This window comes from Phycodurus eques, chromosome 20 (assembly GCF_024500275.1).
Source record: "Phycodurus eques isolate BA_2022a chromosome 20, UOR_Pequ_1.1, whole genome shotgun sequence".
In the NCBI taxonomy this organism is placed as follows: Eukaryota; Metazoa; Chordata; class Actinopteri; order Syngnathiformes; family Syngnathidae; genus Phycodurus; species Phycodurus eques.
The window spans coordinates 8,786,986-8,813,676 of NC_084544.1; the positions used below are offsets into that span (position 1 = coordinate 8,786,986).

At 41.7% G+C, this 26,691-nt stretch overlaps 4 protein-coding genes across 13 annotated transcripts in view; 2 read left to right on the top strand and 2 right to left on the bottom strand.

Annotated features, from left to right (window-relative positions):
• Positions 1–6,155, bottom strand: part of ptk2aa (protein tyrosine kinase 2aa) — a 44,452-nt gene extending 38,297 nt beyond the window's left edge. For all 8 annotated transcript variants that reach the window (XM_061665382.1, XM_061665380.1, XM_061665381.1 and 5 more), the window contains exon 1: positions 5,968–6,155. The gene's annotated coding sequence lies outside the window, so the exon portion shown is untranslated. The remainder of the gene's footprint in view (positions 1–5,967) is intronic.
• On the top strand, positions 2,461–17,805 carry rpz2 (rapunzel 2). Of its 3 annotated transcripts, none has more exons than XM_061665389.1 (2): positions 2,461–2,542; positions 15,908–17,804. In XM_061665389.1, the coding sequence occupies exon 2, from the start codon at positions 15,952–15,954 to the stop codon at positions 16,669–16,671; it is 720 nt and encodes a 239-aa protein (XP_061521373.1). In that variant the 5' UTR covers positions 2,461–2,542; positions 15,908–15,951; the 3' UTR covers positions 16,672–17,804. The 3 variants fall into 3 exon arrangements, with proteins under 3 accessions (XP_061521373.1, XP_061521371.1, XP_061521374.1); XM_061665387.1 differs by lacking the exon at positions 2,461–2,542 and adding an exon at positions 14,713–14,876 and having other exon boundaries at positions 15,908–17,799; XM_061665390.1 differs by lacking the exon at positions 2,461–2,542 and adding an exon at positions 14,810–14,876 and having other exon boundaries at positions 15,945–17,805.
• LOC133396140 (1-phosphatidylinositol phosphodiesterase-like) lies at positions 5,536–11,842 on the bottom strand. The gene is given in 6 exon segments (XM_061665625.1): positions 5,536–5,558; positions 8,168–8,198; positions 8,200–8,493; positions 8,787–9,357; positions 10,753–10,832; positions 11,772–11,842. Coding segments are annotated over 5 exon segments (957 nt in total). The 5' UTR covers positions 10,791–10,832; positions 11,772–11,842.
• Positions 17,806–18,930: 1,125 nt separating the features above from the next.
• Positions 18,931–26,309, top strand: krit1 (KRIT1 ankyrin repeat containing). Its single transcript, XM_061665349.1, has 17 exons — positions 18,931–19,112; positions 19,654–19,808; positions 20,555–20,711; positions 20,774–20,866; positions 20,939–21,068; positions 21,942–22,185; positions 22,541–22,656; positions 22,721–22,864; positions 22,943–23,099; positions 23,403–23,510; positions 23,593–23,749; positions 24,130–24,281; positions 24,386–24,552; positions 24,627–24,714; positions 24,791–24,997; positions 25,078–25,194; positions 26,014–26,309. The coding sequence occupies exons 2-17, from the start codon at positions 19,707–19,709 to the stop codon at positions 26,101–26,103; spliced, it is 2,229 nt and encodes a 742-aa protein (XP_061521333.1). The 5' UTR covers positions 18,931–19,112; positions 19,654–19,706; the 3' UTR covers positions 26,104–26,309.
• Positions 26,310–26,691: the final 382 nt, after the last annotated feature.

The window sequence follows — 26,691 nt, forward strand, 5'->3', positions numbered from 1 at the left end:
TAACCTGCCTCTCTCCCAAAAGCTGAAGCTCACCCACAACTAAAATCAAGATTAAGGAAAGTAGGATGGATGGATGGAACTGAAAGGCTAAGGAAGATAGTCTTTGGGGGCGTCATCATCTCACCGTTCCATCAGGGTTGCAAATATTACTTTAAGTTAGGAAATATCAGTTTACCTATAATGCGTCCCTGCATGTCTGAGACGTATCCTGAGTCTTTAGGCTTTGTAGGCCACCAGACAATGGCCCTGAACAGCAGGAATGCTTAAAAAAAAAAAGCTTTTTACTGAACAATAGGCAGTGAAAACAGACATCCTGTCAAACATCCCAAAAGAAGTCACCCTGGTGTAGGTCCTCCAATTCATATTTAAAAAAATCTAATCAATCAAAACTGCAAGTGATTTTACATGTGTGGATCCTTTTCCACTCCATGTCTTGTATTTCTCTTTTTCCGACCATTTGTCTTCACCCCGGCGCACTACTCTTCCCTTATGACAATGACTTCTTTCTTTCGTTGACGTGTAATTACGCCGACTGCTATCGCCATCTCTCACACACGCGCGCAAAAAGAAGGGCAAGTACTTTCCAAGATGTGCGCCTCCCTGTTCTTGCAATACCTGTCTTCAAATTGCCAGTAAAGGGACTTGAGTGAGGATCAAGGAGGGTTTAGCTGCCCGGGAAAGCTGGTGTTTTTCTGCAGAATAGGGGGTAGATTTTGACCCGGCAATTTTCCACCTCCTGAGGTAGTAGTCTTGTGTAAAAGAAGCTACTGATGGGACTTAGACATTCAAAGACCTGCAGAGTGTGTGTTTTTGTGCACACGTCCGGGTATGTGCATGCCCCCAAGGAGGGACAGGTCATTAGCGATGATGTCATTTCCTGCCATTGTGGCAGATTGCAGTCTACCCTGCATAATAGTTCATCGACACACATCATGAACCACTTTTACAGCTCGAGACCATCCCAGCATCTTTTTACACAACAACACAACACACCCAGTGCAACCTCCAATGTTGGAAACAGATTAATTCAATTTATAGAGGAACCTCGATTTTGTATGTCCTAGTTTTCATACAATTTAGTTTTGGATGATTATTTTTGCCAAAATTGTGTCCCAGTTTTTATATATCCGCTCGGTTGAGTAAGAATGACCCTGCGCATTCATTAAAAGCCAGTTTCTTTTTTGGGCTTGTTTAGTGAGTGTGCCTGCTTAATAACCCACCAAGGGACCAAAGAAAGTTACTGTTGTCGGCCCTTTGAAAAAAAGTAAGAAACACCACAGAATAAAAAAAAAAAGAAAAAAAAGAACTCATTGCAAAGTGCAAAAATGGCCCTTCCTAACAATAACCTCTCAACACTCCCTTCTGTCAGCTTTAATTCACCATCAATAAAAGTAAAAGTTTTGTTTAATGTGCAATTATATTTACTTCACTGTTTTCTGTATTTTAAACTATAATTATTCTCTATAAAATGTATTTCTGTTAATATTTTTGGGTTTCTGGAATGGACTAATTGGATTTACATTATTTCCTATGGGAAATATTGCTTCAGTTGTCATACGACTGGGTTTTACTCAGACTTTTTGGAATGGATTAATCACAGAGGACATCTAGACCAATCACACCTGAGGACAATTTAGAGGCTTCAATTAAGGGAGGAAGCGTAGAAATTGTGTTGAAAGTAGAACAACTTGGAAGTCAACTCGAGTCACGGAATGGATTGCCTCTGTTAGAAGGGAATCAGCGGAAATGGTCACCAACATGATGATGTTATAGACTCTTTACAGTCAATCACAACCAAGGGAAATCATTTTACGAGCCCCAAGACAACAACAACAACAAAAAACTGCAAATTAATGGCTTGATTTCAACCTATAAAACTGGCATGGCCATGTAGTAATGACACAACACAACCTTATTCAGGAGGTCAGCATTCCTCTCACACACTTAGTGATTGCGATCACAGTCAGAGTCACGCTGCACTAAATAGCTGCCTTTGTCAACCTAGCAAAAAAAAATGGAATAGAATGCAAGAAACAGTGGACAACATGGTTGGTAGGAAGAGGGCAACTGGGACTAAGAGTTTTCTACGGGGGTTGACTTTAGGATCTTTGAGAGTAGTCAAGTGTTTCTATAAATACAAGCACTGCTCTGCAATTTATACACACACAAGCGCGCGCGCCTGTATTAGCTAGCTGTAAGCAACCACATGAAAAGAGTCAAATCAGTTAGTCGTTGCAGAATATATCACAGATGCTTACGACTAAAACTTTTACAAACAATCCTAATTTGGATCGGCCTCAAATTATAAAGCATTGAGGGTACCTTTAAAGTACAACATCCCTGGGGTCATACATTTTGAAAGTCAACCACAATTTGAGGAAGAAAAAAGAAAAAAGAAAGTATTTAAAGTTGCTCAACATTTTGCAACGCATCATGTCACACAAACATCAAGGGAATAACATGAAAGTGACCAGAGAAGCTCGTCAACAAACCATTTCCTGATCCTGCTTATCTTTATCTATCTGTCAGGCGTCTTTAAAGGGTGAGTAGTTGAACTTTTTTTGGGGGCATTTTTTTTGTAATCATAAATGTAATGGTACAAAGTAACAATTAAACCTGTGAAGTCAAACGCCCGACGTTGTTTCAGAATTCAGCTAACATTTGTGGAAAAATACCCCTCTAGTCGTACAACACTTCGGGCGACTGTCATTAGGAGTGTAAGGGTACATCTATTCATATTTAGAATAAGGTTATTGGGTTTTTCTTTCAATAAGGTACATCTTTCCCATATGGAACATTTTAGGAAAAGAACATGAAGTGCAACTGCGTCGCGGTTCTAGCCACACGCCTACTCCACAAACGGACACAGTGTCGCTCGGCCTCTGGCAAGTGGACGACTCGCAATATGCTTTTGGTAGTTCATCAAACTCATTTTGACAGTTGACAATGTAAACAGTGCAGGAACAGGAATTTGTATTTATTTATTTTTAGGTCCACCTCACACAAAGCGACGCAGCTGACACTGAACCATCAAGCAGTGTGTGGGGTTCTGCAACCAACCGTCGGCCACTAGTTTTGCTCTGATCCAAAATTGGAATCACGGGTTTAACAACGTTGTAACGTCGCAGATGTAAAGGCCAATAAAAAATGCCATGTCGTACGGCATGAGCATTCACAACTAAAACAAACGTTTCCAGGTATGAAGAGCGATACAGGTGGCGGCCGCAAAGTATAAATAATTGTGTTTTACAATAATACGTAACGTTATACTGTATTTATAGTTTCATGTTTACCTGTGGAGGAAAAAGCAAAGTGTGCTGAGTCTCTGGCATTGAAATGCACGAGTGCCGACAATGAAATGAGATAACAGCCTCTCAAATAGCCACAGTTTGTCCTTTTATTTCTCGCCTATTTCCTCTCTTTACTTTATATAATTATATGATATAGCTACAGCGGCCAGGGACATCTGCTATTCCTTGACAATAGCAGCACCATGTTTGTGGTTCAATGAAAAATAATACAGTACAGTGCTGTGTACAGTATGTGGCGCCTCAAAACATTGATTTTCTATAAGAACACCATGGGTCTTAGTATTTCCATTGCAGCGAGTTTGTATATGTGCTAGGGCCAATCGCATGGTGTGCGAGTCTGTATTTTTTTCACGATCGTCCAGTTAAGTCGCGTTCTGCCATATCGCTCGGTGTGTGGCGGGCCTTAAGAGTTTTTATAGCATAATTCACCCTAATCAAACACTTACTGCTGTACTTTTCCGCACTGTTCCTTTCCTAAAAGACAAACTACCGATGTTGCACTTTCCTAAAAAGAAAATCTTTAAGTTAGAGTATTATACATTTATTTACATTTTATTGTATATATTATTTTGTTTGAGAATGTTTTACAGGCGAATTTACTTTGTTTAATTTGAGTTGTCAACAAATATGTTCTCGCTTACAAAAATGCAGTTTATATTTTGTTCCCTTACTGTACCAAACAAGAACCGAAGTGTGACCACTGTGAATACTGAAATGTTATTTTGGGCAAACCATTACAACTCGGGTTGTCATGCATAACGTCACATGAGAATCAAAAAGATTTAACTCCGCGTGTGTTTTGCTTTTTCACCGACTTATTCCAAAAGGAATATCCACAACAAAGGTGTCTGAATACAGCATGTCATCACTTGATATCAAAGTAAGGTTCACTTTTTTTTAACACTTTCAAAAGTATGTGAGTTGTGAAACGACTTCACAGCCTTACGAGTCAGTGTTTTGTTTTTGGTTTATTGTTGACGTATCTGTAAACGTGTATGAACATTACCAGTGGGACAATTTGATGCTGGAACTGATCTATTTCCATGATTTCCTTGTTTTGAATCTAAACAAATCAAATTGCCTTCGACCTTCCACTGTGAATTACTTGATGGACATTCATTTAACACAACAAGGATCATTGCCAATTTGCTTATACGAAAAATCATGATGCACATCACCTGGATGGTCCACTCCAAAGCTCGACTTGAGCCAACACCAAAGCTTTACATTCAATAATGTGAGGGTTAACATAGCATTTCTTCAGTAGTGTGGCTCACAACCCACGTAAGAAATTATGCACACATCAGGACAAAGAGCTCAGAGGCTGTATCTCGAGTGATGTTGCAGTTCATTAACATTCGCAGTTCATTAACATTCGCTTGCATCTGGAATATGAAGTAGAGGCAAATGGCGCGCCGTTCACGTGCAATTCAAATTTCGCCGTTCACCGCCGAATCAAATTTTAAATCGCAGCAAAACAAGTGGTTAGCAGTCAGCCACTCGTGATAACTAGTTGCAGAACCCTGCACCAGGCGCGACAGTTCTGTTGCATTTCGCGGGCCCAAGATCGGCAAAGGTGGTCTATGGTAGCTGTCCTCGGGCGGTTTGTGTCATTCTAAGGTGGCTTAAGACCTCCTAAAGCTGTTTAAGGTGGTCTGAGAGGGCCCAATGAGAGATAATAAAATCCTTGTCAGATGAAAAATAATGTAGTTGGTGTGGGGAAACAAAAGTTGTCTAAGGTGGGTGAAAGTTGTTTTAAGATGATATAAGGTGGCATTAAGATGGTGTAAAGTGGCTTGTGGTGGCCTAATGTGTTCTAAGGTGGCTAGCCTATAGTGATTTGTGGTGGTCTAAGGTGAAGGTGGCCTGAAGTTGTTTATAGTGATCAACACTGGTCTAAAATTGTTTAAAGTGGAGTGTGGATGGCTGAAGTGGTCTAGTGTGTTCTAAGGTAATCCAAGGTGGCCTAAATTGTTTAGGTGGTCTAAGGTGGCCGAGGGTGTTCTATGGTAGCTGGCCAAAGGTTGTCTTGGCTGATCTAAAAGGACCAAATCATAGACAAGTTCTTCTGTCAGATGGAAAGTTGATCACTTGATTTGTGGGAACAAGGGTGGTCTAAAGTGGGTCAAGTGGTCTAAACTGGCCTAATTTAGAGCTTGGAATATTTGAAAGTTGTTGAAGGTGTTATAAGAGGGCCTTTAAAAGTTTCAATGTTAACAGGGCTTCACTTATGGACCAAGGAAGCACCTGGGAGGGAGATTTAGGAGCACAAAAATAGGTTAATCCAGTAATAAATGTGGAGGTAACGTTACTCCACGTGACTTTGTGAGGCCACCAGTTCTTGCTCCCAACTTTCTTTGACAACTCGGTTTCTATTAGATGCAGATTCCATTCATAATTAACATTTAAATGCACAGACTATGAGGGAAAACACTTGTTGAAGCAGTGAACCGACGCACCCCATCATTTCCTTTTCGCTCCTAAAGCAAGAGTACAGTAACACCTCCCCGATAAAAAAAAAAAATCTCTCTCTCTCTCTCTCTCTCTCTCTCTCTCTCTCTCTCTATATATATATATATATATATATATATATATATATATATATATATATATATATATATATAAATGAAAAAAAAAAGTCAAACGGCTTACTTACCTTCTTTTGGGGGCTTCCGTTTACTTTAAAAGCAGCCAGAAGTTGCTGGAAAATCCGCTACGTGAACCGCGGGAGCCCTTACAAGCTGTCGGCGGCGTTTCTCGCTCCAGTCTCGCCCCCTGTGTGTGGCTCTCTCTCCCCCCTTTCGCTCGCTCCCCGCTCGGCTATTCCTGCTTCCTCTCCTCGCCCCGTCCACATCCAACATTCTAACATGGCCGCCGCTGGGAGCCAGGCAGGCACGCGCGCGCACACACAGGCGCGTGCACATGCCGACCCAAGCCACGCCCACTTTATGAATGAATCAAGAGAATGGAATGGCTAACCTCGGGGGATTTCTTTTGAAAATAGTCACTATGATGCATTTTATCAGCCACCACGCCCCGTGTTTTGACAGCCGTTTGTTTGTTTGTTTGTTTGTTTGTTTGTTTGTTTTTATAATAAGCAGGGTTACGGAAAAATATATGGAAAATATTTCTATGATGTTTGGGAGGGGGATACGGCTTGGGTACAGAGAGAATCCATTAAAATTTCAAACAGGTCTGGCCAAAAGTTGCCCTGTCAGTGAATAATAAATATAAGGGGCTGGATATGGTCTTCAACTTAAATAGATGAAATCATTTATCTTTGCTCATTTTTGAAAAAAACCTGGCAATTGATCAGGGGTATGTAAACTTGTTATAACCATTGAATACTTGTATTAATTATATAGAACAACCAACAAAGAACAACCTATGAATAATGTGCTAATAATCGTCACATATTCTACCATCACATTTGAACAGAGTGCAAATTGTGTGGTAAGAATATGGATAATACAAACAGTGTACTGTTAATATAGTGTAAATATGCATAATATTGATTGCACACGTGTAATATATGTATGACATTATTGAACAATGTCCAGGAAGTACTTATCTCACACACAGTGCAAAGTTGTTGTAAATGAGTCGTAAATGGTATAAAAGACAAAACAACTAGGCTAATTCTAGATTACCACTGCAAAAACAGAACAACATTGTTTTATATTTTTTCCTGTGATATTTTGCATAATATTGGATATGGGCTTCAAATTGAGTGAGGGTGACACCTTGTGATCACAACGTGTCACTGCACTTGGTACGAGGTGTACTGTCCTGTATGTAAACTCAATTACAGTATATTAAGATAATACGTAGTTTTTATAGTAGATCTTTTTTTCATTTTATAGTTTTTTTTGGGGGGGGGGTTTGTAATTTAAATTGTATTACATTTTTGTTTTTATTTTTTGGGGGGTTGTTTATACTGTATTTACATTTAATTGCATTGTATTTTATTTTTTGTTATTCAATAGTTTTGATTCATTTTATTTATTCTTTTTTCCGATCCAACATTATCCACTATAGGACTGCTGTAGAAGGGCTTTTGTACTGTTGTGTAGTACTGAATGTTATGTATACTGTACGGTCATATTGGGACACCTGTCTAGTACACGGGTTAGAAAGCATGTAGTTCTTTAATTTTCTTTCAAAATCTTAACAAACTAATAAATACCGACCCCCAGAAAAGTGCATTTTTTCCCCCCGTTTTTCTTAACTCTGCAAATTTGGCCCCAAAGAGCCAGTTACTGTCAGCAAAATGGAACTGGGGAACCATAAGAAGCCCCACAGAAAAGTCCTGGAAGCTATTGCCATTTTGGTTTAAAGTGGCCATTTTAGGGAGATTTTGGACAATTTCAGGGGTCCTTCAAAGATGAACCCGTTCTCGAAATGTTGTCCAATTGCTACCAAATCTGACACATAAGAGGGGCAAGGCTATTTATTTATTTTAAGTTTTCATCAATGGTTGTGGATGGAGCATGGTGGCACAGTTAGTCAACTCACCCTAAAAAGCTAAAGCTTTAGCTTTTATTTCTCTTTCCAAAGCCTACAAGCTATAAAAATGATCACAGGCCAAACAAATGAAAGCCACAAAAACAGAATGCATTTGTGTGTGGCTTTATTGGCTCAAAACACAAATATAGTTCCGAATGTTAATGGTTTTTGTTTTGAGACTTAAAGTCTACGATGATCACTGTAGAATTAATGATTAAGGGAGGAAGAAGACACTTGTGGAAGTCACAACTGTTGATTAAAACAAGATGGGGAACCTTTTTCCAATCAGGGGACATTTTCGGACTTTTTTAAATAAAAAAATAGTTTCGGCCGCATCGAAGGTAGCTTGCCCACTCCTGCCTTTAGCTGGAAATCAATGACTGGTTTGAATCATGGGAGCAGCTGGGAAGTCCATGCATATTATCCCAAAGCGCTGGTTCAGGTCGGTCTTGGCCTTCAGGTAGTTGTACAGCTGAGGATTGACACGTTGTGCCACGGCTCTCGGCACGGCAAAAACGCCGGTCCCGCTGCTGTATGTGAGGAAGATCTGGTCCTTGTTCCCTGTGGGCGCCGCCTCCAGGTGCTTGTAGACGCTCTGCCACTTCTCCTCCACGTGCAGAAGTGTGGGAACCTTCAGGAAGACAATGCCTGCATCACGTTGTATACAGAGGAAATTCTTTGCAATTTTTGCTTTGATATACATTGTGCATCATAGCAGTCGGACAAAATCTCCCAAGACGAGTTTGTCTCTGAAGGACCCCTGGAAATACTGTAGATCCTAAAATGGTCACATCAAACCAAAATAGAAGACTTCCTGTTTCTTTCCACACATATGGCATATGTACTAGAACGTTAAATACAACAGAATTGAGGCAGTGATTCTTTTTTTCACAACTTCCTATTCTCTTACAAGGAGCTGAATGGCGAAATTGTTTGCTCCATGAAAGTTTCACACAGCAAGCGTCTTACCTTCCAGTCGTCAGCGATGTCCATGGAGGCATAGCGCATCCCTAAGTCCGGCCCGAGAAAGTCCTGCAGGATGACGAGCTTACCTCGCGCCTGGCCCATGGTGGGCACCAGGCGGCTGTGCCACAACATCTCCCAGCGGGCGTAGCGCCATACGTGCTCCACCACTGCCCCGTAAATATTGTCGGTCTCGCTCAGCTCCTCCTTGATGCGCATCAGCACCGTCTCGCTCGGGTAACTTGCCAAGAAGTCTTGCACACCCTCCAGCACGTGGCCGAAGTGGACGTGCTGGTAGACCAGCCCGTGGTGGATGGTGAGGTTGCCCTCCACGTGGCGCACGCGCACATCCAGGAAGCGGACGCCGGCACGCAGCTGTGACGCCAGGCTCCACGTCTGGCACTCGGCGTAGACCCCGCCGTGCAGCGCCATGGTGTTATGGGTGCCCGGCATGGTGATCTCGGACAGGGGCCGCTCGTCAGGGATGTTCGCCATCCAGGACGGGTTGAGGAACACCGGCGTGGCCGTGTCGTCGTAGTCTGGTCTCTGGATGGCACCCCAGCCCAAATCGCAGATGCTACCAAACGAGAGAGGCCACATTTTATTCTCAGTTATACTGTAACCCACATGAATAGCCAAAAACGAAGTCATTATTGTTTATAATTGCCTCAATTAATAGTTTAAACAGTAAATATATCACAAACTATGATCCCAAAACACTTGAGCATCATTTCAATCTCACTTTACCACACTGCCTTTAAAAATAACAGATTATTTGATTTCCAAAAACTGCTTTGAAAGTACACATGCACTCTACGTAGACTCTTTGTAACTTTCACTAACAACTTTGACATAGATCTCAGTGATTTCAACATTCATTTACTTTCTTGACGCAATGACTACTTTCCTATTAGCCAAGCCTTTGGCACCATCTTGTTGAATCTTAACGCCTTACAGAAAGCGTGCAAATTTTTTTTCAACAAATGCCTGAGAATAGGTTCCACAGAAAAAAAAACCACATACGTGGATTTGTGGACAGCCAACCGTGAATAGGTTGACTGGAGTAGAATGTATAAAGTCCATAAAGTCCTCAGTTTGTCCATTTGGTCAAGCTCTGACCTTGTTTGTGGAGCCGAGTTATTATATGGCAAGTTAATATTTTTCAACACCACGTCACACCCGCACGCAATGATGAAAACTTCATTTTGTGTCACCCATCTGTCTGGTATACGCCTTTAGAATTTGGTCCAATCAGACAAAATCTCTCAAGAGAATTTGTCTCTGAATGACCAAAATAACACTAAAATGGACATTTAAAACAAAATAGTAGACTTCCTATGTATGTTCGGTTTTTGACACGTTTTGTGGATCTACTCAAGATAAACATTGCTACCAATTTCCATGTTACTAAGTGAAACAGTCTCCAGGGGAAGAATATTTCAAGAAATGATCTATTTTATGAAAAATTTGCAAACTTCACAAACATGTTCCATTCATATGCAATGATGCCTGCCAAATGTTCCCCAATTTAGAGTTGTCCATTTGTGTAGAATATGCAGTTCAAATTTGATAGCGATCCGAAAAAAAAACTCTCCAAAATGTCTGACTACTTGTTTCTTCATGGGCATGGCTTCTTGAAGCTTTGTGTGCGTGTGTGTGTGTGTGTGTGTGTGTGTCTTCTCAAATCAACGTTACCAAATTACATGCTGCAGGAGTGAAACTGGCTTCAGGTGCTGAATTTTCAAAGAATTACAGGCAGGGGGAGCTACCGAGTCATTTCTTGAGCCTTACACCTGTGAACCCGACCACGGACTTTTCCCCCACGATAAACAGTATGACTATGGGAAAGTCCTAAAAACGGCAAATGGCCAAAGTAAAAAATAATGACGAGGAAAGGTGCATGTAACTTACAGTATCCCTTAAGGGTCGAAAAGACAAAAGCTGTTAAATTAATAAATTTTAAAACACTCACCCCAGAAGGAGTAGGAGCTTGATGAATTTGCACCACATGGTTCCAAGTGCTGATGACAAGCTTATCCTACAGTTGACGAACTGAATAAAAAACATAAACATGAAATACAACACGAAATAAATAATCAAAATGATAATTTTTTTAATACATTGATAAAAAAAAGGTAAACGTCATGAAATATAGAAATCTGTGTAATGCTTTATGTTAATACACAAAAACGCCATCGACGGGCTAACAAATTGCATCAATGTTGCAGTGTTATAACCATTAAGCAATGGCTATTTGAATACAAAGCGTGCAAGCAACACATGTAGACAGACAATACTCACAGTCATATAATATTTATCTTTGGGGAAAAGGACTAATATTACTGCAGGTTACTAAGCAGTCAGAGCGTCTTCGTGTGCATATCCATATACTGCCCCCTGGCGGTAAGGGCGTGCACACCATAAGGAGAACAATGTGGGACTGGAACGGATTATAGGCGTTTCCCTTCATTTCGATGGGGAAAGATGATTTGAGATATGAGTGTTTTGAGTTATGAGTGTGGTTATGTGTGTGGAACGAATTAAACTTGTAAGTCAAGGAACCTCTGGACATAAAAAATAAAATAAGAAAAACAATTTTCGGAGACAAAACAATCCTCCATAAGTCAGTAGACATTTCAGTGCTAATCAAATAAACAGAATGATTACCCTGGCAGCCGTGCAACAAATAACAAAAGGGTGAGTTTGTAGCATTATTGACCGATTGGACATTAGTTATTTCTTCATCTTACTTAAAAGATCTTACTTGCCGACAAACCCATATTCAGCACATTTACACCTTTGTGCCTTCCTTCCAGATGAGACGTGCATCATTTTCAACATGAATTTATGTCACAACAAAACAAAACAGGTGGCGAAACCAGGCTGCCTATGGGAGGCCCTTTCAAAAGCGGGCTTAAGCTTTCTATAAACAGAGCTGCTGTGTCAGACCTGTTGATGATGATGATGACAATGATGCGATGGGGCTCTTACCTAAAAGCAGGAGTGGTCCTCAACCTCGCTTCAGCCCGGCCGACCAAGTGGACACAGCCACAAGATGTTATTGTGGGAAATAGCATAGTTGAGCAGCTGAGCTCTATAGTGAGGTGAGGGGTCTGTGTGTGCGTGTGTATGTGTGTGTGTTTGTGCGTGCGACACGCACGCACGTGTCCTAGTCATCACGCGCTGGGTTTGGGTATTCAGTCGATGTTTGTTCTCATGTGATAGGTTTCTTCAGTGTCACAGTTTGTGTTTGTTGCGACATTCAGCTTGTCCCATCAGAACACCAACTACAGTGGGGCAAAAAAGTATTTAGTCAGCCACCAATTGTGCCTGTAATTTTCATCATAGGTATACCTCACCTATGAGGGAAAAAGAAAATCCATAAAATCACATTGTCTGATTTTTAAAGAATTTATTAGAAAATTATGGTGGAAAATAAGTATTCGGTCACCGACAAACAAACAAGATTTCTGGCTCTCCTAGACCTATAACTTTTAAGAGGCTCCTCCGTCCTCCACTCATTACCAGTATTAATGGCACAGGTTAGAACTCTTTATCAGTATAAAAGACTGCCCACAACCTCAAACAGTCACACTCCAAACTCCACTATGGCCAAGACCAAAGAGCTGTCAAAGGACGCCAGAAACAAAATTGTACACCTGAGATTGTCATATGGTCAGATGACACCAAAATAGAACTTTTTGGTAAAAACTCAACTTGTCGAGTTTGGAAGAGAAATAATGCTGAGTTGCATCCAAAGAACACCATATCTACTGTGAAGCATGGGGGTGGAAACATCATGCTTTGGGGCTGTTTTTCTACAAAGGGACCAGGACGACTGATCCGTGTAAAGGAAATAATGAATGGGGCCATGTATCATGAGATTCTGAGTGAAAACCTCCTTCCATCAGCAAGGGCATTGAAGATGAAACGTGGTTGGGTCTCTCAAGCATGACAATGATCCCAAACACACCGCCCGGGCAACGAAGGACTGGCTTCGTAAGAAGCAGTTCAAGGTCCTGGAGTGGCCTAGCCAGTCTCCATAGAAAATCTTTGGTGGGAGTTGAAAGTCTGTGTTGCCCAGCGACAGCCCCAAAACGTCACTGCTCTAGAGGAGCTCTGCATGGAAGAATTGGACAAAATACCATTTAAGAAGAAGAAGAATCACTTTTTATTGTCATGAACATGCAAGCATGCACACGAAATTTGTTCTCTGCATTTAACCCAGCACAGTGAACACATACACATGTTAGTGGAGCACACTGGAGCAGGTGGCAGCTGAAGCGCCCGGGGAGCATTTCGGGGTATCAGTGTCTTGCTCAAGGACACCACAGCCGTGAGTCCGGGGGATGTTGCCGGATGGTCCAGTCGGGGTCTTGAACCTAGGTCCCCCACGGTGGCAGGCGATGATCTTATTTCATGTTTTTCTTCAAATTTTACTTTATCACTTATTGATGTAATATGTATCTTTCTAACTTGATAAGAGAGATTTTCAATGAGAATTCCTAGGAAGTGTGAGGTCAGTGTCCATGTGTATGTTCTCCATGGAAACATGTTCAGATGTGTGGTTATTGTTTTATCACTTAAAAAGGAATTCAAACATTGCATAACTGCCTTGTCCTTGTCCAATACTATTTGTTTAGCTGTTGGAGCCGACTGCGTACTCACGGTATGCCCATAAAATAAGACATTCCTTTCAAATAAAAACTGCAAAGTGAAATCAGGTTACCAAAGACTGGCCGTTTCAGATATTAGATATCAAATGCATAGATTATATGGTAGAGAAGAAGGAAGTTGTAAATGTTTACAATTGTTTCAGCCACTGTACTTCAAACTCAGAATTTGAATTGTTTTATTGTGAGTTAAGATGTTGCAAGACGAATCAGTAAGACTTGTTATTGTGACCTGTCGTCAGCGGCGACATGTAAGATGAGCGGCTTTTGCTTTTTTAAACCCACAGGTGACAGGCGGGTGTGTATGTAGGCTAAAGGGCTTCCTGTCATTGAAATTATTGGATTGAAAAATAAAATCAATGTAAAGCACGGACCATAGAACTAAAACGGAACAATTTAATGTAATCATAATTTTTGTTTTACTATTCACATGCGGTGGAAAGGAAAGACCACCAGGTCTCTGCCTCACTTGCCTACCCTGACCGCAATGAAAATTGACAAAACGCTAACATACAGCAAGACCCTAAGGACTACATACATCAGAAAAACATTCAGAAAGCAGCTTGAATACATCACTTGCAATGGTTGATAAGGATTTTACATCATACCCACTATTATAAATGAGAAGTGGTAAAATGCTTACATGGTAAAGTAAGTATGCTAACATATAATAGGATAGCAACCTAAGTACAAAAACCAGCAAGCCAAGTAATAAGGACTTCACGTACTATTTTCAAAAGAAAATGGCTCTAAATGCTAACATGCTAATAATTTGGATGATATGAGAATGAGAAATTAGAATAAAATGCTAACATGCAAATAGTACGCTAACTTACAGCAGGATAGCAACCTGAGTGCAAAAAGAAAAAAAATTAAGGCAGCTTGATATTGACTAACTCTTGTCCTTGATTTAGGTGCAATTACAAACGAGAATTGTTGCAATGCTAAGATGCCAACAATTAGTATGCTAACATATACCATGGTAGCAACCTCAGTCTGAAAAACTGTAAGGTAGATTGTGAAGGTTTTTACATTGTGGCCTGTCATCCGCTACTTTTTTTTTGAATGATAATTGCTAAAATGATAACTTGTCCTTGCTCATGTTATGGCCTTGACATTTTCTGTGTGAGGATGTTCGTTGGTTATGAATAATAATAAAAACCTGTGTGGTTACCTACTCTGGTTTGGTAGGTGTGTAAGGTCTGTTAACCGAGTGTGTGCGTGTGAAGAGAACCGTCACCGGCTGGGGTGTGCCGCACTCACGTCAGCCAATCAGCAAAAGGCAGGTGTGAGTCACTTCCTGGTGCCGCTTGCCTTATTTGGCAGGAAGGGGGAAGTCTTTTCCGCATGCCGGAAAAAGAAAATGGTGGCCAGGGTCGACAGGAGGCTTCTGTAGACAGAAAGATAGCAAACGCTTTATCTCGTGAGTAAACATGCGCAGCCCAAGATTTGTGTTATTACTGTTGATGTGTTTTGAGTGTTGATTGACAGGCAGGGAATATAGCTGAGAATGCTTGTTAGGATAATCAGGAAATGGGAGGGAAGGGGGCTTCTAAGCTATTATCAACATCATGTGTTCGGTTCAAGTGAAATTCGCTATAGGATGAGCTAAATAACGTTACCATGGTAACACACCCTCCCATATTAAATCATGGTTATATTACATTGACAGGGCTGAGACAGGCAAAGTTTACACAAAAGGCTGCGTTTTTTAGTTTTGTCAATATTTTTCAAATCACAAAATGATGTGCTATACCTATTCAGTATTAGTATGTAAAATAAATACTGTTGAAGTAAACATTACATTTTAGATTTCTTTATTTGTTTCATAGCGATATACATATAATGATTAACTCCTGAGATGTATGACTTCGTCGGCAGGAATACACACAATAGAAATCAGGAAATGTGAGTAATACAATTAAATATTTTAATGCAAAATAAAAATTTGATATGTTAATGCAAAATGTATTATATTATACTTTTATGTATTTTTATGTTTTACATGTATAAGTAAATTTAATTTTAGTAATTTTTATTATGCTTTGTTATTGTAGTATCATATGTGTTACTATTTTATCCTATTATACTCCACAAAATTAAGATTCAAAATTGAACCAAAAAAGAAAACTAACCCGGAAAATATACTAAACACAATTATAATTTGAAGTCATTGTTTAAAAAAAAAAAGCATATTTTGAAAAAGTTCATGAATTTATTCCTTTATATGGTATTGTACTCCTTTACTTGTTTTATAGGATTTTATGTTAATAAATTATCTACAATGAAGTGATTGATGAATTATATTACAGTCATGTGCTGTAGGGGACATGGGTGGGTAGTAAGCTAACAGTGAGAGTTATGTGCTGAAGTCATAAAGGTGACTTCTTTATAAAAAAAAAAAAAAGTTTTTGATTTTTTTTTTTTAATGTTGCTTTTCCTTTATCCTTCGAGTCTTTACAATCTCTTGGTGTGGCCATTTCTCTGAGAGGAACAAGATGGCGGATGCCGCCCAGGTGAAGAAAGCAGCTGTCATGATGCTGACCTACGTGGAGAAGGTATCCTCCTTCGCCTCGTCCATCGACCCCATCTTTGGCATCGTCTCCTCCCTGGTGGGGGTGGCTCGCAAGGGCCTCATGGACGAGGAGGGCCACGAGCTGGACAAGGACTTCCAGGCCATCCACACCAAGCTGGAGAGCATCTCAGAGAAGAACCGGCAGTGCCTGACGCAGATCCGGATTGACGAGGTGAATGAGACCTTTGGCAAGTACGAAGAGTACATCAAGCACCAGTACGCCGCCTTTAACACCATGGTGGCCCAGATGAAGAAGGACCCGGATAACACGCCGCATTACATGGAGAACTTTGAGCGGATCTATGAGCGGGACAAAATGGACACCGGCCTGGACGTGTACTACCGCGGCGTGATGGGCACCGGCTCGCTCTTCGGCAGGCCCCTGCTGAGAGTGTACCTGGAGAACTGCGACGGAGACCCAGAGATCATGGAGCACCATTGCTCGCATGTGGCCCACCTCTTCCACATGGGCCTCATCGCCCTAATGGCTTACACCGCGGTCACCGAGGATGATGAGGAGGAGGTGCGCGAAAAGTGGGCTGCCAGGGTGCACGACATTCAGGCAAAGATGCAAGAGGTGCTCAGTCTGTGCAAAGACATGGATCCTGATCCGGCATCCGATGACAACCGTCTTGCTTCCTGAATCAGGACCGAGGAGTCTTGACCCACCACACAGCTGTGGACCAATATAAACGCAGACCAATCATCTTATTATACCAAAAGAACACATGTAACCTCAGCTTTGTTTATCGTTGATGTTACTGTATTAAACATGGCATGTTTTTGGTTTTCAACATGTTTGCTATAATCACTTCAAATAAAAGTATTGATGAATTGATTTGTTGTAGCCGGCACGGTGGGCGACTGGTTAGCGCATCTGCCTTACCTTTCCGGGGACCGGGGTACAAATCCCGGCCCCGTCTCTGTGGAGTTTGCATGTTCTCCCCGTGCCTGGGTGGGTTTTCTCCGGGCACTCCGGTTTCCTCCCACATTCTAAAAACATGCGTGGTAGGTTGATTGAAGACTCTAAATTTCCCATAGGTGTGAATGTGAGTGTGAATGGTTGTTTGTTTATATGTCCCCTGCGACTGATCCAGGGTGTATCCCGCCTCCCGCCCGAAGATAACTGGGATAGGCTCCAGCAGCCCATGACCCTAGTGAGGATAAGTGGTAAAGATAATGGTTGGATGATTTGTTGTATACAGTTACACTATATTGGGTACATCTCCAAATGTGTAATGTAAAGCGATCGTTTTTACAGGACAGTGAATCCCTGTTTATCACAGTGGAATATGTTCCACACTCACCCGCGATAGGTGAAAATCTGCACTATAGAGACAGTATCATTTTTTTTATGTAGTTTTACCGTTCCCACACTTTTTAAACTAGAATTGTTTTTCACCAACAATAAAAAATTCCAGGCATAAAATGTATAGATAATACTCTATGCATTTGATATTGTCTGTGTTAGAGATGTGCCTTTGTGAAGACTGGGGGTGGCGAGTGATAACTACAAGTGTGTGTGTGAGTGTCTGTGGCTGACAATGCAATTTTAAAGCACTTGGGAAGGGTAAAAAATGTTGGGGTAATGTGTTTAGATGGTCTCTATCACTGGTTTGTATCTAATGTAAATGGGTCTGGAACGTATTGCCAACGATAAATAGCGTGTCACTTTAATTGTGGAATTGTATTTACACTTTGAGAAGCACTTTAGATATGTTGTTGTAGTAGCTGGTAACATTTGCCCATATAAAGGCATTAAAACGTTTTCTTATTATTGGTAATTCTAAAATGATGAAAATGTTTATTGTATATTCCATCAATTTTCATATCACTTGTCCTCAGTAGGATAGGAACACCTATCCCAGTTGACTGGGCAAAAGGCAAGGTACACTCTGGATTAGTCGCCAACCAATCTCCAACCACATACAACCATCCAACACACACACACACACCTATTGATAATTTTGACATCTTCGATTAACCTAACATATATGCTTTTGGAATGCAAAGCAAACCAAATTTACTTATATCACGCATTTCATACACAGGCAATGAAATAAATAACTACAATTAAGACAGTGTACAGTGCAAGAAATACCATTTAAAAGTGGAAATGCTCTAAAAAGCATGAGAAAAAAGAGGAGTTTTCAACCTGGACTTAAAAACATTCACACTTGGGGCTGACGTCACTTCTGTTGGTAACTTATTCCATTTGTGTGCAGCATAATAGCTATGCTAATAGCTATATATAATAGCATGCTGCTTCACCATGTTTGCTTTGGACTCTGTGCTCCAGTATTTGACCCGAGTCTGACAATCTCAGAGCCCTACTGGGTTTATATTCCATGAGCATTTCTTTCATGTATTCAGGACCTAAACCGTTTAGTGATTTATAGACCAGTAGCAGAACTTTAAAATCTATTCTAAAGCTCACTGGAAGCCAGTGTAAAGACTTTAGAATTGGAGTAATATAGTCTGACCTCTTTGTTCTGGTCAGAACCAGAGCTGCAGCATTCTGAATGAGCTGCAGCTGTTTAATGCTCTTTTTGGGGAGTCCAGTCAGAGGACCATTACAGTAGTCAAGTCTACTTGAGATAAAAGCATAGATGAGCTTCTCCTGGTCTGCTTGACACATGCAAGCCTTCACTCTGAATATGTTCTTCAGGTAGAAGGCAGTTTTAGTAATTGATTTATATGACTGTTGAAAGTCAGGTCGGAATCGATCAGAACACCAAGGTTTTTGGACTTGGTCTTTTTTTTGTCCAAAAATTAGGAAAGAAATGGGTTAAAAACACTATCGCTACATTCGACACGTGAAGGCATCTTGACAGATGACGTTTAGCCCTACGCAGCTTCAGGCTACTTTAGAGTGCTCTATTGTCCTATGGGCTTGTCGGCATTTGAACGCAACGCGACTCATCCTGTTTGCTAAGTGGCCAAAAATTTCAGGCCGGCGGCGACTTTTAGCTCGAATAACCGCTCAGAAAATCCACCCAGAGAGGCCGAGGATCGACACTTGTAATCCCCAAAAAGGACTCCGACGGTGGTGGTAAAGCGGTGGTAAGGTCGCGTGGCTTTTCGGTGAGTTTGAGCACTCGGAACGAGCAGATGATGCCGTGTAGCATCCAAAGCTAGGACCACCAAACAGCGTCTAAATCGTTAAAATTACGAAAATTGACATAGTTATATATGGGGTTAAATGTGTAAGTGTTGTGTTAAATGCAGAATTATGGAGCTTTTGTGTTATTGGCACGTAGAACAATTCGATTTCCGGGGCGTGACCATCATGAATTCAACAAGTAGTTCAATTGTAGCTATTTGTCTGAGTATATCTCATGCTTATTATGCACATTACTAATCCCCCCCAACGAGGTCAATCAACAAATACAGCATAATAAGGCTATTAAATATATAACCTGTTAGGTTAAATAATAATAATGATTATTACCCTGAAGAAATGGCCTTTCCCAAACTTTTTAACCAAGAGCCACCTTGCAATTCTAAAAACAAATAAAACACCCAAAGAACTGTTATGAAGAGCCCGAAAACATTTAACCTACAATTGCTTATAATATTGATCGACATTTGTTTTATTGTTTAAAATGTTTTTTGTCTTCTGTAGTGTGCTGTCACAAGCATGCCACTCCACAGCATTTGGCCCTGAAAGCTGTCGTCATGGGCAACGAGGACAGCCTGGAGGAGGTGTTTGTCGCTGTCCTTCGGCTCAAGAGTCAAGTCAGCCTAAGCTCCAAAGAGTACAGAGCCAAAGCCTATGAGGTATACATTAAATTAAACTCCCCACTACATTGCAGTATATCGTTCATATTGCGGATTTTTAGGCGATCGTTCTGAATGGGTTGCTACAGTATACAAGCAAGTGCAAATTTAGAGTTGCACACCTTCAGTATAGTTCCATGTTGTGCTGCAACATGACAGGGAGCACTGAGGTCTAGTGGAAGAGATGCCTACGTAATTGAGAGCCAGAGAAGGTTCCCAACTAAACTCCAGTATTGGTTGTTCTCACAGTTCAGAGAGAATATATGCCTGTGAGTATTGTTGGATGCTCTTTTTGTATATGTGGTGCAGATCTGTGTTAAAGTAGCAGTTGTTTAAAGGATTATAATTCCTGTAACATCAATGCTCATTTATGGCAGTGTTTCACATTATATGACAGCATTAAGATAACAGACAATATACATGGTTTGGTTGAACATTCTGGTTTAAATATACAATGTTTAAATCACTTTTGTTTATGTGTCAGTTTTACAGTACACTTTGTTTTCTCAAAGTGATGTCATAATATAATAGTGTCCGATTTCTAGGTAATTTGAGAGTGAGAACAGGGGCTAAAGGAATAATTAGAAAATTGTTTAAATGTGTTTAAAGTGTACACTATACCACAGATTTTCACCTTTAGGGGGTGGGTCTGGAACGTATCTCCTACGATAAATGGGGGTTCACTGTATACAGTACATCTTAGCCGGCTAGTTGAATCATACCTATGTGCTCATCTCCACATGGAGATCTTGCTGAGCGAAGTGCCCTTGGAAGGGAAGGAGAAAAAAAGGAAGAAAATCCTCCTGGCAACAAAGATCCAGGCAGCGGGAGACAAATCCAAATCCATCTTGGACTATGTTGCGGACACCATCAAACCCTTGTCCAACAGCCAAAGCTTCATCGGTGAGCATCGGATTATTAACTTTTCTATTCAGACAAGTCTTATTGTAAAGTTTGTATTTCAGGTAAACGCGTGGTTCACGTGAAGAAATTCTCCCTGGGTGGAGACAATGGCGTTGAAGAGGCATCGCTCTTTGTGGTGCCAGTGGGCGTTAAAGGTGCACGCCAGCTGCTGTATTGTATTATTTTAATATTAATGTACAAATATTTAAATCAGTGCTCGTCGACAGACAACAGCAAGCCGGTCCACAACGCGGGCGCCCCGAGCTTCTACTGCCTGCAGGACATTATGAGGGTCTGCAGCGAGACCAGCAGCCACTTCTGCCCTATCACCGCCAGGATGCTCCTGGCCTTAGACAAGTCAGCATGGATTTTGCATCATATTTAGTACCTCAAACCTTTTAAGCCATGCTCCCCCTCCTCCCTGTACACCCGCCCAAAACAGCCTTACAAACACTGAACAACACTTTTTAATTAAGTACACATACACTCAACATTTTTCCCCACGTCAAGTCGCTCTAAAGTGAAAATAAATGTTCTACATTTGACACACCAGAGAATAGTGTTGTTAACAATCCTGCCAAATTTGAATCATTAAAAAAAATTCAACATATATAAATTGAGGCTTAAACATCATGAACAATCAGGCCGTTGTCTTGACTCTCGAATGCTGTGGGTGTGCCCGCAGAATGCGCTGAAACCATGCCCAGCTGAACTGTCAATTAAATACCACTCTGATGACCGGGAAAATGGATTTCTTATGGCTGCACATAACTATATGTTTGAGCCACGAAATTATATCCACTTAAAGCTTCCGGTGGCTGGATTATATCCCACCAGGTTGTCGTGGAACTTTTCCACGCCGTGACAACGAGGTGCTCTAAAGAGACCACGCCAGCCTGAGGCGCCACTCCACACGCTGCTGTCAAGTCGGACTTTAAGCCACAAACCCCCTTGAATTTTGCAACAAAGTTTCACACTCCTTCTCTGCTGCACCCCCCCCCCAAAAACAGACTTTCTGAATTTCTTAAAAGTAGTCCCTCAGTTTTGTAAGGAATACATACTTTTCAACATCATGAGAATGTTTGCACACACCCTGTCTTTATACTCTTTGCTCACTCTTCCAAACCTTTTTAAGCCACATACCTCTTCAACCTCAACATATCAAGACACATTTCCTAATGATCCCTTCTGGCTAATTTACATGCACCTCCCTAATTTGGTCACCCCCAGATGGCTAGTGGAGCAACACACTGTGCCACATGCCATCCCGGCCCTGTTCCGTCCCGCACCCGTGGAGCGAGTGAAGACTCACGTCAGAAACCCAGCGTACGGTGGCGAGGGACGAGTGAGTGACGAGGGCTTGCATATGGGTTACACGGCACTGGAGATCAAGAGCAAGATGATGTCCCTGGAGAAGGCGGACATGTGTGTCCTGAACCCACTCTACGGCTCCGATCTGCAGTACACCAACCGGGTGAGACCGAATTTAATCACACACAAAGACATTAGCAGAGTTGGAAGAAGTACTCACACTCTGTACTCAAGTAGAAGTATGGATTAAAAAAAAATAAAAATAATAATGTTTTTTGGGGGGTGGGGGGCTCGTCGTCATCTGGAGTTTGAAAAAAGTTACAAGCCTATTTTGACAAAGTAAGCAGTAGAAAGTACAGGATTTTTCAAATGTTACGAGTCACAGTAAAAATAATCAAGTACTGATACCTGAAAAATCTAAGTACAGTGACACAGTACTTCTACTCTGTTACTTACCACCACTGAATATTGCCAGCCACTTTGATTTAAAACAAAAAAAACAAATGCTGTGTCTCCAGGTGGACAAAGTTATCATCAACCCATACTTTGGGCTCGGAGCACCAGACTACTCGAAGATCCAGATCCCTACCAGGGAGACGTGGCAGCACGGCGCCAACTGCACAGCTGAGGACAAGTGAGAACTCATTCCAGTTTCTCCTCCACTGTGTTTGTCATTTGTCATCATTTTGTCTTCGTAGGGAGCGTCAGTGGGTGGACGACTTCCCGCTGCACCGTAGCGCCTGTGAGGGAGACACGGAGCTGCTGTCCAAGCTCCTGGACAGCGGCTTCTCGGTCAAGCAGCTGGACAGTGACCACTGGGCCCCCATCCACTACGCCTGCTGGTGAGGCCCCATAAAGCTAAGCATTGTCTTAAAGTCACTTAATTTTGACTCTCTACATTTGTTATTGATTCCCTTCAGGCATGGCAAAGTTGAGGCGACAAAGCTGCTGTTGGAAAAAGGTAAATGTAATCCGAACCTGCTGAACGGACAGCTCAGCTCACCTCTGCACTTTGCCGCAAGAGGCGGCCACAGTGACATCGTGCAACTCCTGCTGCAGCACCCCGAGATCGACCGGGTATGCCAAATAATACACACACACAAATTTTTTTTTTCCCCAAAACGTAATTTCTCTTGGTTCAACTACTTGTTGCTGGGCAGAATTCATGGGGCACTATAATTTCTTTACCCAAAGAGAAATTTTGCAAGGTCCCTGGTCCAACCACTTTTTGCTAGGCAGAATTAATGGGGCACATTTCTTACCCATCTTACACATACATAAATGGTTTAAATTAAATATCTGAACCCTTGTTGTCTCCACTGATGTTTATGGTGCAATGCATTGTGGTTGAATGCTTTACATTTTCTGTGTGGTCATTAGCACATAGAAGATCAGCAGAAGCGAACACCACTGCAAGTATGTGAGGAGAACAAGCAGAACGAATGGGAGGAGACGGTGAAGCTTCTGCAGCAGGCCAACAGTAAACCTGTGAGTCCCACAAACACCCGCTCCAGCTAGATAATGTTCACTAGAGGGTGCTATTTATTATTTATATTTTTGTCATCTGCAGTACGAGAAGGTGCGCATCTATCGCATGGACGGCTCATACCGGTCAGTGGAGCTGAAGCACGGCAACAACACCACGGTGCAGCAGATCATGGAGGGCATGCGTCTCTCCCAAGAGACCCAGCAGTATTTCACCATCTGGATCTGCTCCGAGAACCTCCGTGAGCCCACTTCCTAAAGCTAGCAAGTTATAAGAATGTACACTTATTATAAGGATGCACCCTTACAAAGTTGCCTCGCAGTGTTTTGATGTCACTGACTGTTTGTTTGTTTGTGTATGTTTTTTTAAAGAGGTATATTTCTATCACTACTCTAACACCTGAACTCTGGGGATCAGTTAAGGATAGCTGAACAAGGATGTGACTTAAACAAGGATGTGCCCTTACAAGGCTGCCCTCTTACATGGATACACCCTTAAAGGATAATTTCTAACAAAAATTCACTCTTGAAAGGATGCACCCTTGTCCCTTACAAGGATGCGTCTCAGAATAAGGATGCACCCTTCTGTACACTGTAGTAATAACAAGCACATGTGTCACAGACCTGCAGCTGAAGCCATACCACAAGCCCCTGCAGCACCTGCGCATCTGGACGGAGATCGTGACGGACCTGACGGTGCTGGACCCGCAAAGAGAGACGCCTCAGCTCTTCCTCCGCAGGGACGTCCGGTTGCCCCTGGAGATAGAGAAAAAGGTTACTTAGCTTCAAGCTGGGTGGCTTGAAAATTTTGTGTTTTTTGCTTCACTATGCCAAAAAGCAGATGTGAGAATATAGAATTTAATTTTTTTTCGCCATAGGTGGAGGATCCGCTGGCCATTCTCATCCTGTTTGACGAGGCCCGACACTGCCTGCTGAAGGGCTTCTTTCCGGCTCCCGACAGCAAGCTGATCACGCTGGCCAGCTTCCTACTGCAGATCATCTACGGCAACTACGAGAGCAAGAAGCACAAGCAAGGCTTCCTCAAGTACAAAGCTGACTGAATCCATGAATTTTTTTCTTTGTGACAGGCATTGTTTTGCTAATGTTCTGTCTTTTCAGTGAGGAAAACCTAAAGTCCATTGTGCCTATTCTAAAAGTGAAAAGCAAAGCGTACCACTGGACGAACAGGATTCTGCACGAATACAAAGTAGAGTGGAACTTTGAAAAAGTTTGGACCAGTTTTCCTGTCATTGTTTAAATCTTTTGAGTTCATTTACCAACAGGCGCTGAGCACCAGCGAGGGCGTGAGCAAGGAAATGCACCACCTGCAGCGGCTCTTCCTGCAGAACTGCTGGGACATCCCCACCTATGGCGCCGCCTTCTTCACGGGACAGGTCTACACCAAGGCCAGCGCCAGCAACCACAAGGTCATCCGGGTCTACGTGGGCGTGAACACCAAGGGGCTCCACCTCATGAACATGGAGACCAAGGTGTGGTGTCCTCTCGTCTTCTCATCAGAATATTTATCGTCTTATGCGATGCTTTGATTTGATCCTTTGATGTTTTGCAGGCACTTCTCATCAGCTTAGAGTACGGCACGTTCATGTGGCAGCTAGGACAAGCTGACCAGTACTTCCAAGTGCACAGCGGCGAGAACAAAATGAACTTCATTGTGCACACCAAGCAGGTAAAAGTGATCCATAAAAGCACATCTGAAGGGGTTTGGTATGGAAGAACTTGCAAGAGTTAGTGGTGGTACACCAACTCTGTCAGGATGTTGAAGATTGTGTGTCCCTTATTTCTTTGGGGGAAATACTTTTTTTAAGGGCGTGCATGAGGTAGAGGCAGTTTGTTGTGATGGAGTTTCCATCCATCCATTTTCATTACTGCTTATCCTTACTAGGGTCGCGGGCTGCTGGAGCCTATCCCAGCTATCTTCGGGCGGGAGATGGGGTACACCATGAACCAGTCGCCAGCCAATGTCAGGGCACATAGAAACAAACAACCAGTCGCACTCACATTCACACATACGGGCAATTTACAGTCTTCAATCAACCTACCACTCATGTTTTTGGGATGTGGGAGGAAACCTTTATTTGAAGGTGCGCGAGTGTTAGAGGGTATGCCTGTCAGATCGAAGGCAGTGTATGACATGAAAAGTTTGGGAAAGACTATCTTTAGGGTGTGTGCTGGAGGCAGGGGTGCGTGGCTTCAAAAATTAAGGAAACCTTTTTTTTATGGTGTGCGCAAGACAATGGGAATGCACCAACATGTGCTTTTCTTAACACATACTGTGAAGAAAAGGACACAAAATGGTGGCGGTCATCCATTGTTTACTCTGTTGAATGTATATTTACATAACTATTGCCAAATCCTGACATGCTGTCTTCAAATACAACCCGGTGAGCGGAAATTAAATGTACAGCTTAGTGGAATCGTCACTTAATTTTGAAATGTTTGAAACATTTATGTTGTAATAATGAATGTCTGTTATAATTGTTGATAGGCTGGCCTCATTGTGAAGCTTTTAATGAAGCTGAGTGGGCAAATGACCCCCAACGAGAAAGGCACCACAGACAAATACGCTTATGGCTGAACCGAGAGCGCTCAGGACGACACAGCTGCCAAACCATTTCCACGCTGAATAATAAATGACTACAACTGAGGGCAAAGTGTGCTAATGTAGTAATCTCTTTCACAAGTTCAATGTCTGTGAGATTGTTTTGACAAATCTCGTATTTCCATGTGAATGTAAATATGTTTATTTAATAATTTGTTTTAATAAATGGAATGTTTGAATAAGAGCATTGTTTTTATTTTCATGTTAAAATTTGCTCAATTAGGGGATTAATTAAAGAAAGGACATACATACTCCATACCAGTGATTGCCAACCACCAATTTCACTAAATTAGTAGTTTACTGCAAATATATCTTTGTTCATCTATCTATGCCAGTGTTGTATAGTGACAGGCAGAACAATTAAATAATCATCCAGTAACTGTCTTTCTGCAATTCCTGTGTGTACATCAGCTTTGTGTTAAACTAAGTATGACTAAATAGGCTCGGATTTCAAACTGACCAAGTACATTTATGATCAAAAACATTTAGATGCGATCATGATTATAGTATTTAAGTCGAGTATATCGTGGTGCCTTTGGGCCAATTTACGAGTGTTTCGAGTTA